A 10,152-nucleotide genomic window follows, 5' to 3' on the forward strand; every position below is an offset into this window, starting at 1 on the left:
TAAAATAAATTTATTTATTTATTTATTTTTGGCTGTGTTGGGTCTTCATTGCTGCACGCAGGCTTTCTCTAGTTGCGGAGAGTGGGGGCTACTCTTCGTTGTGGTGCGCAGGCTTCTCACTGCGGCGGCTTCTCTTGTTGCGGAGCACGGGCTCTAGGCGTGCGGGCTTCAGTAGTTGTGGCTCGCGGGCTCTAAAGCACAGGCTCAATAGTTGTGGTGCAGGGGCTTAGTTGCTCTGCGGCATGTGGGATCTTCCCGGACCAGGGCACGAACTCGTGTCCCCTGCATTGGCAGACGGATTCTTAACCACTGCGCCACCAGGGAAGACACCTCTTTTTATTTTTTATTTTTTTATTATTTTTTTTGTGGTACGCGGGCCTCTCATTGTTGTGGCCTCTCCCGTTGCAGAGCACAGGCTCCGGATGGGCAGGCTCAGCAGCCATGGCTCACGGGCCCAGCCGCTCCGCAGCATGTGGGATCTTCCCGGACCGGGGCACGAACCCGCGTCCCCTGCATCGGCAGGCGGACTCTCAACCACTGCGCCACCAGGGAAGCCCAAGACCCCTCTTTTTAAATGTACCTCTGCTCTTCTTCAAACAAGGAGGAAACGAGACAAGAACTCCTCCCAGCTGGAGATTGCCCACTGCTTTTCCACCCCTTGCCATGTACGCAGAGCGGGGAGGGGCAGCTGCATGCAGGATCTACCTTGGGGCAGCGCTTGGTGGCCTGAATCCTCTGAGTCAGGCAGCCCTAGCTTTGAATCCTGGCTTGGTGCTCAGTTTTTCCTAGTTGTGTAACCCTGGATAATAACCCTCGATCTTTTTGGAACCTCAAATTCTTCATCTGTAAGAGGAAGAAAGAATATTTACCTTGCAGGGCTGTGAGGATTAACAGTGCACACAAAAGGTCTTACCTAATGGCTCTGGCATTTTAGACAGTTAGTATATAGTGGTTATGTTACCATTATCTGCAAAAGTGTAAGCCAGGTGGAGTGTTTTTCGTACCTCTTGTAGCACCTAGTGTTTATCCTGGCTCCCATTTCCTACATCTTAGGTGGACCATTTCAGGGACATTGATGTTGAAACATCGGGCTTCTGGAGTCTAAATGCTTGACCAGAAATCAAACAAGCAGGCTTTAATGGTGGAAAACAGGCAGAGGCACCTGTCCTGGTTCCCCGTAGATGGGAGGGTGATGGGGTGGGGGCAAGGTTACTGGAATCACTAGGAAGGAGGATCTAGAGTTAAAGGAAGGGAATTCCCTGGAGGTCCAGTGGTTTTAGGACTCGGTGCTTTCACTGCTGAGGGCTCGGGTTCGATCCCTGGTCGGGGAACTAAGATCCTGCAAGCTGAGTGGTGCAGCCAAAAAAAAAAAAAAAAAAAAAAAGAGTTAAGGGAAGGCTCAATTTCTTCCCCCCGGGGGGAAGAGGGGCGCCCCCTGTGGAGATGAGTGCAGTAATAACATGGTTTTATTTTATTTTAGTTTTATTTTTTATTTTTTTTACAGTACGCGGGCCTCTCACTGTTGTGGCCTCTCCAGTTGCGGAGCACAGGCTCCAGACGGGCAGGCTCAGCAGCCATGGCTCCCAGGCCCAGCCGCTCTGCGGCATGTGGGATCTTCCCGGACCGGGGCACGAACCCGTGTCCCCTGCATCGGCAGGCAGACTCTCAACCACTGCGCCACCAGGGAAGCCCAACATGGTATTTTTTTTTAAAGGAGGTGAAATTTAAAAATTATGAGGTGGAGGGTATTTCTGCTTTAGACTGGATGGTTTGGAGAGGCCTCTGTGGAGGGGACATTTCAGTGGAAAGTAAAACAGGAAGGCGCTGCCACGTGAGTTGGGAAGGAGAGGCCTCTTTGAGGAAATGAAAGAAGGACCCCCAACCCCGTGTGACAGAAGGGCAGTGCTGGGGAGACGGCCCCCGGGAGATGAGATCAGGGGAGCACGGGGCTGAGGCCAGATCACTCAAAGAGAGTCTTTGGGATGTTGGGGTCCTGCTTCAATCCACACACGTCAACCTCTACCCCCCTTCCCGCTTCTGCGTCCTCCAAACTCGATCAACCAGAAACTCTGACACCAAGAGCTGCCCATCCTGCGACCACCAGCCTCCAGCTCTGCTCCTCCACTGTCTTCGTGCCTCAGTTTCCCCACCGAAAAATCCTTAATACCATTCTCCCTGAGGAACCACTACACGAGGCTTCAAAGAGGTGCTACCATCCCTCTCCATCTTTTCTCTTCTTTCTCCTTCTCTGCCTGGCCCAGGTGGGAGGGAGCAGACCCTACACCTTGGAGGTCAGCAGCTGAGCCTTAATAAAGCTTTGACTCCTTACTTAAAACGGTATCTAGAAGGGTTGTTGTGAAGCCCCTGCCAGTAGAGCTCAGGCTCACCCTCCTCCTTTTTTAGCAGAAGGGAAGCAGCTGGGCAGGTGAGGGAGGCTCCCTGCAGGGGAACAGGTGCATGAGAGCTGCTCCCCGCCCCCCTCCGGCCTCACCCTCGCTTTGTCCCTGCTCTGATTATTGCTTTATTACTGTTTTCAGTCAGATATAATTCCGGCATTTTCTATAATCTTGATCTTTTCATTGATACCAGATTTCTATACAAAGATTTGTATATAAAATGATTATGTACCCACCAGAATACATTCCCCAGCAATTAGAACGCCTAAGATGCAGCTCCCAACATGCTTCTGCACATTCCTCATTTATTACTTTTGAAAGTGTTTTGTGATTTTTTTTTCTTTTTGGTGCATGTGTTTACAAATCCAATAACAATTCTCATTTAGAGTTGCAAAACACGAAGCCAATTTTCAACCCAGACAGATGGCAGCTAAATGAAGTTTAATTAAAGAATGAGTGCTTTGAATCAAATCACTTTAAAAAGTACAGTACACTGAGATTCTGGAGAGGTTGCATAAACAGCATCTGGCTCTCTTGCAGAAAGCAGGGGATGCTTGGGAGGACATACTTGGTAAGGCATCCCCCAGCGTATCCGGGGGTGCTGGCTGGGCACACTGTGTTGGGCAAAGCGAGCAGGCGGGGTGGGGGGTGGAGAGGAGGTGGCCAGCAGCCCCCAAGCACATCCTCCGTACTCAGCCCGGACACACCTCCCAAAGCCCGGAGCGCCCGGGTCAGGAGGGGAAACGGACACAGGTCACCTCTTGGTTCAAAAGCTTTGACTTGGGGGGGGTCCCCCTTATGCTTTTATGAAATGAAGTCCGGCAACAAGGCGCGAAGGTTTGCTGCACCAACCTACCTATTTGCACACGTCCGAAAGATGACAGATGCAGAGACTCTGCAGTCCGCAGCGCTGGTGTTTCGGGGTTCCAGCGCCCTTCCCCGGGGCTCCCCGCCTCTCCGCGCAGTCGGCGGCGGCACCGTCTCGGGCACGCGGAGCCCCGCCCGCCCGGGGCCGGAGCCACTTCCGGCTCTGGCCGCAGATCTGAGCCCGGGGGCGGGGCGGCCCTGGTCGGTCTAGACAACCGGGAGGCGCCAGCTGGGGTGCGGGGGCGCCAGGTGGACCCGAGTCCCAGGCCGGCCAGGCCGCGAGGAGGCCGGTGCCAAGGCTGCAGCCGCTCACTGCTCTGTGGCTGACGCAGAGAAGAAAGGGGACAGATCGGTGGGATGAGAGGCAGAGGAGGGGGACAGACCGGGAGCGCCAAGAAGTTGGCGCTCAGTGCTGCGGGGGAGGGAAAGCAGTGGGGTTTTTTAATCCAGGGAGAGACAGGATGAGATGGGGGAAGGCTGGGTGGCAAGAGAAGGGGGCTGAAGGCAAGGTGGCAGCTGCAACGATGTCCTTGATCTCTTAGGCAGTTTATGCCTTGCGAGGGGGGGGGGGTCAGTATAGGGGGTCGCCCCTCCCCCTGATCCTGGAGATTACAAGGCCAGCTGGGCCCAGGGCCAGGGGACTGAGGATGGAGTGGAGAGCCCTGGCAGGTCCTGGGGCCACTGGCATGTGGCAGAAAGAGGACAAGTTTGGGTGGGTCATACCAGGCTGGTGGTTCTGGCTTCTTGCATCTTTCTAGGAGGAAGCAGAGTCTGGAAGGCTGAGACAGGGCCTTCCCTCCCAGCTCTGGGCACCGGGCTAACCCAGAGGGCTGGCAGAAGCTCCTAAACTGTTTGGATCGTGTACTTAGCTGATTCAGGACTCAGTTCCTCCAAGCTGTAGGCTTCCTGCTGGACCTTGGCTGGACCCTGTGGTCACCCTGACTCCTACACCCCAGCACTTGCATCCAATTGACCTCCAAGTCCTGTTGGCTGACATCCCTGTTATTCTCCACCTGGCTCAAACCCCTGCCAGCTCTCGCTGGAACAACTACAAGAGCCTCCCACATGGCCTCCAGCTTCTCTCTTGTCTGAAGTTTCCTGTCTGCTGGAAGTGGACCCTTCCAAAATGCAGATCTGGTCTTGGTTCTCCCCTGGTACTCCGTACTGTGGCTCTCACCACCATACCCCATCACCTTTACCCGGCCCACAAGGTCTTCCACCAGGGCCAGGGAGAACAGGATGCAACGTGCAAGGCTGGGCCAGCAGAACCCAGGCTGCATTTCTGCCCCCGCCCACCTCTCGATCACAGCACCATGTGCAGGGAACAGCCTGCTGGGAACACACCCACCTATCTGTCACACTTCCAGCGGCTCTCCTTGAGTCCTCTGCTCCAGTGACTCCTTGTTCCTGCAACTTCCAGGTTCTCAGTCCGGGCCTCCCTGCCTTTGCACGTGCGGCTCTCCCCTGCTTTGTCCCACCGTCTTGCGCCAGCCCTCCCCGCTTTGTCCCACCAACTCCTAATGTGCTTCTAGGACCATTTCCTGATTCTGCGCTAGGTAAGGGCGCCCTGCCTTCCCCACCAGGACTGAATGAGCGGCCACTGGGTGCCAGGCCTGGACTACCGCCAGGCCCTTTTGACTTGTCTTTCTGCCTCTGGTCTCATCCTTTCCTTCACCTTTCCACCTGCCACCAAAGAGGTCTTTCTGAGAAGCAGCTGTGACCCATCACTCTGCTTCAGTACCCAGAACTCTAACAAAAACCCACCCCAGGTGCTGGCTTCAGCAGCACATACACTAAAATTGGAACGATACAGAGATTAGCATGGCCCCTGCGCAAGGATGACACGCAAAGTTGTGAAGTATTCCATATTTTTAAGAGAAAAACAAATACCGTATGCTAACACATATATATGGAATCTTAAAAAAATAAATGGTTCTGAAGAACCTAGGGGCAGGACAGGAATAAAGACTCAGACGTAGAGAATGGACTTGAGGACACGGGGAGGGGGAAGGTAAGCTGGGATGAAGTGAGAGAGTGGCATGGACATATATATGCTACCAAATGTAAATAGACAGCTAGTGGGAAGCAGCCGCATTGCACAGGGAGATGAGCTCTGTGCTTTGTGACCACCTGGGGGTGGGTGGGATAGGGAGGGTGGGAGACGCAAGAGGGAAGAGCTATGGGAACATACGTATATATGTATAACTGATTCACTTTGTTATAAAGCAGAAACTAACACACCATCGTAAGGCAATTATACTCCGATAAAGATGGTAAAAAAAAAAAAGATCTGAAAGGTGCGCTAGGTTACTGGCAAGACAAAAGGGCCTCAGGCAGAGAGCTCTTTCCTGCCAAAAGCTGCCTCACTACCCCTCAAAGTTCATCCCTCCCTCCGACCACCTAAAGGGGTGGGATAGGGAGGGTGAGAGGGAGATGCAAGAGGGAGGAGATATGGGGATATATGTATATGTATAGCTGTTCGCTTTGTTGTACAGCAGAAACTAACACACCATTGCAAAGCAATTATACTCCAATAAAGATGTTAAAGAAAAACACACACAAAAAAACCCACCCCAGCCCTCTAGGCCCAACCCAAAGCCCCTTTGCCAAGATGCCTTCTCTCCAGCTATGGAGATTCCATACTTGCTTATCATACTTGACCCCTGCATTGGGAGCTTGGAATCTTAATCACTGTGCCACCAGGGAAGTCCCCTTTTCTGACTTTTCTGACTTCACCTGAGTTACTGGGGCAAGGACAAGACGGCTCCTTACCACGCTGAATGCTCCCTGAGGCCAGGGGGGTCAGCCTAGCACTTTGCCTTCCGTGATGCCGCATCCTGAGGTCATGTGACCCCAGCAGCAGCCAAATGAGTGGAGTCTGTACCCAGGGCCCCGTGGTCAGGGCCACCGCCTCTGCCCTGGCAAGGACGGAGGGCCCGAGCAGGCCACCTGAGCTGGGTTTCCTGACCTTGTTCCAGTGACAGCTGCAGCCACAAATTCCAAGAGAGAACACGCAACAGGAACAAAGGCAATTTTTTTTTTTTTTTTTACTTATTTAAAAAGGCCTTGCCGGCAGGAATATAGTGTAAAAATCATTGGAAAAACTAAAAGGCATCGATACATATCCGAATATACACTTTGTACATAAATTACATTTCCTTTAGTCTTTCTGAGTGAGGTCCTGATTCAGCACTGAGGTCTAGTAATTCAGAGGTCCCGGGAGCTGCACGTTCAGGCCGGCATAGTCCACCATGTACATTGGCCATTGCTAGAAAGAGGGGGACAGAGAGCCCGGGTTAGGACTCCAGGTGACGTGGAGAGCATACCAGAACACTCAGCGCTGCTTTCTGAAGGGCTTCCTCAGATGCTATTTATTTTGAGGCCATGGAATGCCCAGAGACGGGACGTGACCTGTCTAAGGTCACGCAGTTCACCAGTGGCCACGGGGCCTGGGCTGGAGTCTTCTGACCTATTCCCACCTGTGTCCCGGGGGCTAACCATGTGAGCAGACATGTGGGGAGGGAATTGGGGATTGGCTCAGAACTGCTGGTCACCACCATCAACTCAGCCCCCTCCAGGCCTCAGGCTCCAAAGCAGCTGTCCTGTCTCTCTGGGTGGTGCGAGGGGCTAGGGACCCTCTGTGAGCACCCTGGCAGGAACAGAGGCAAAGCCTGAGCTTCGGGGTTTAGCAGGAAGGGGTCCAAGGATAAACAAATCCTAAAGTCATTTTCAACTGTCTTCCAATATTCTCCCCATTTGGACTCAGGATTTCAAAGCTAATATTTTGAAATCAGAAAGAACCCTCAAGTGTGTGCCCTTAATGAGGTTTTCCTCGTGGGTGGGAGAGAAAAATCCAGCCACATGGCAGAACAGGTGGAGCTTTGGAGGTGGGGTCTCCATCCACCACTGACCAGCCATGAGGCCACAGAGTCATGCGGCCTCTGACCCTGGTTTTCCTTGTCTACATAACTGCAGGGAACACCTCACAGGGCTGTGGCTCAGAGCATGTGATGTGAGCACAGAGATTAGTCTAGCATATTGCCCCGGGAACCCAGGAGTCTGCTTGAGGTCCTGCCGAGTGGGTGGTCAGGTCCCTTCCCTCTCCTCGGCCTCAGCTTGCCCATCTGCACAGTGGGAGTGTGAACTCCTTCCCCGGACACCTGTGGGCACCTGATGAGAGGGGGGTGGACTGTCTCATGGGTAGGGCAGGCAGATGCATCTGCAGACTCTACTCAGTGCCCAGCATCTCCCCGCACCCCAGACCCACGCTCCAGAGTAGACGAGCCTGCCCGAGTGCCGGCTGAAAGCCAGAGAGAAGAGCAGTCAGGTCCAGGTCTGTGCAACTTTACCACGAGTGAGATCTGGTTGGTGGATGCCACTGACTCCGGGTTAGAGGAGGAGGAAGATGAGATGGAATTCCCTTCGGAGACCCGCTTTCTCTTGCGCTTGGAGATGCTGCTGTCTTTGGCTGGTGGGAGAAAGGGTTGCTGACGCCGGGTGCCAGGGCCGCTGTGTCTTGGCCTCCTGACCCCCCACGGAGAAGGCCTTGCTGTCAGGTTTGAAGTCCCCCTCTCAGCACTCAAGGCTCCCGGCCCACCAGCGGCTGAGGCCCATCTCTCCAGCATCCTTCCCTAAGCAGCCCCGCGCCCCACTCGCCCACCTTCCTGCTCCCACTCACCTGTCTGCTTTGCTAACGATAGAGCCTCCTCCCCCAGGTGGGTCTCCCCAGCAGGTTTCCTTATACCCTCCCAGACCATGTAGCCTGCGGGCTCCTGGCCTCCCCAGAACTCCCAGACTCTGAGCCACACAGAATTAAGTCTTAAGGGGAGCCACTTAGTGGCCAACGAGCCTTCATTCTGTCACAAGTAAAATGTAAGATCCTGCAGGCTTGCTGGGAGAGTCACATGAGCTAATGTGCCTGGTCCCCAGTAAATAGTCAGAAACTGAGAATTGGTATCAGTATTGTTGCTACTGTCACCCTGATGTGTGATGACCCAGATCTGATTTGCTGTGAATGATGACAGGTCACAGGTACTAGTAGACAGGCAGTGTCCCAATGGAAAGAAACCCTGGTTTAGAGCCAGAAGTCCTAAGTTCAAACTCCACTGCTGCCACCTACTAGCTGTGTGACGCTGGTAAATTGATTAACCTCTCTGAGCCAAAAGGGGACAACTGTGATATGAGACTCAAAGGAGATTATGTGTATGAAAGAGCCTAGTATCAAGCCCAGCACACAGCAGGACGAGCAGGGGTTGTGTTGCTGCTGAATTCAATTCATGTGAATATGTAAGACTTATCAAAAAGATCTGCAGCTGTATATTGGGGAATTCCCTAGCGGTCCAGTGGTTAGGACTCTGCACTTCCACCGCAGGGGACCGGGTTCCATCCCTGGTCGGGGAACTAAGATCCCTGCATTCTCAAGGCCAAAAACAAAAAAAAAAAAACAAAAAAAAACGATTTGCAGCTGTGTGATGCATAGGTGGGGATTGGGCTTGACTGAGTGGATGGACAGGTTACTGACACAGCCCACCAGAAGGGTCTTAATGACACAGCATGAGGGCAGGCTGGGCCCAGGGGGCAATTGTTTGTTCCGCTGCTGAAGCAAAACCAGAGCTTGGCATCTGCGATGTGGTATAAAGACCCTGGGAAATAGGAGACTCTGGAGGAAGGAGGAGCCCAGGTTGTGAGCCAGGGAGGAGGAATTTTTGTAGGAGGCTCCACATGTAAACAAGTCAGAGGCGCTGGCCCAGGGCTGTGGACCCTAAAGATGGCCATGGTGGGGCTGGTGGATGTAAGTGACAGCATCCAGTCTCTGATCATCTGTCCCAAACTCTCCTTCCTGAGGCCTCCATGGAGCCTTCTGCGTGTCTGCCTCTGACTTGGGAGCAGCTCCCAAACCTAGTCACCTCCCTACCGTGAGTGCCTAGTGCCATGCCCGTGGCATCAGCACATGCTAGAAGGAGGTGGCTGCTGGTTGCCTGTGCCACCCCAGGCTGTGGTGTCCCAGGGGAACTGGGACCATCTGGAGTTGGACCATCTTGGGTCTCAGGCTGGGGTGGGGCCACCTCGCTGAATTCCGTCACTGTCCCCATTAAGCAGCCACGCTGGGGCCTGCAGTCCACGGTGGCCTGTGGTTCAGACGGATGGTCTGGACACCAGGTTTTAGGCGGCCACCAACTCACTATATGGCCTTGGCAAGTCCCTTCCCCTCTCTGGGCCTCAGTTTCCCAGAGGTACCATGAGACGTGGGACGAGATGCGTGTTTCTTAATCAGAGGTGCACCTCCCAATCCCCAGGGCTCCATCCTCTCAAGCTCTATGGCACACCTGCTTAATCAGAATCCAAGAGTTTCCCAGGTTCTTGCGCCCTGAAAGGTTCCAGAAGACCAGGGTCTGGTGCAGGTGCTGCCCTGCAAATGCAGGCAGAATCTAGGGGGCCCAGCCAGTCTCAGGCAGCGCCCACCTGCCTCACCCCTGCCGACCCCACGTCACCCCTCCCCCCTCCCCAGGTGACTTCCACCACCCTACCTGATGCCCCCTCTTGCTGGTTCCAGCCTGTCCCTCATCCTCCCTAGCAGATCTGACACCCTCTCTAGCTGATCCTCTCTAGCTGATCTGGCCCTCTGTGGCAGGACCTCTCTGAAGGGCGCCTGCAGGCTTCCTGTCCTTCCAGCACCTGGATACTGGCACTGCAGAGGGAGGTCTCAGGCTCCCTGGGGAGGTACTGGGCAGGGGGACTACACTTCCCTCTATTCCGTGCCACTTGGTCCAGATCTGTCCATAGACTCTGGTCCCTGAGAGGCAGAAGGGTGGCCTTTTTTTTTTTTTTTTTTCCCAGCCACACCGGGGGGCTTGGGGGATCTCAGTTCCCTGACCAGGGATTGAACCCG

The 10,152-nt window shown here is 54.0% G+C and overlaps 1 protein-coding gene across 3 annotated transcripts in view; it reads right to left on the bottom strand.

Moving 5' to 3' along the window:
- Positions 1 to 6,296: 6,296 nt before the first annotated feature.
- The window catches only part of GTF2IRD1 (GTF2I repeat domain containing 1), a 78,948-nt gene continuing 75,092 nt past the window's right edge, over positions 6,297 to 10,152 (bottom strand). For 2 of the 3 annotated variants that reach the window (XM_007468766.1, XM_007468764.1), the window contains exons 25-26: positions 7,613 to 7,731; positions 6,306 to 6,531 (exon numbers count right to left, since the gene is read on the bottom strand). In XM_007468766.1, the coding sequence (XP_007468828.1) occupies positions 6,463 to 6,531; positions 7,613 to 7,731 (188 nt within the window). In that variant the 3' untranslated portion in view covers positions 6,306 to 6,462. Of the gene's footprint in view, positions 6,532 to 7,612; positions 7,732 to 10,152 lie in introns of all 3 variants that reach the window. The other variant, XM_007468765.1, reaches the window with a different exon arrangement.

Source organism: Lipotes vexillifer, unplaced genomic scaffold (assembly GCF_000442215.2).
Source record: "Lipotes vexillifer unplaced genomic scaffold, Lipotes_vexillifer_v1.1 scaffold12, whole genome shotgun sequence".
Taxonomy (NCBI): domain Eukaryota; kingdom Metazoa; phylum Chordata; class Mammalia; order Artiodactyla; family Lipotidae; genus Lipotes; species Lipotes vexillifer.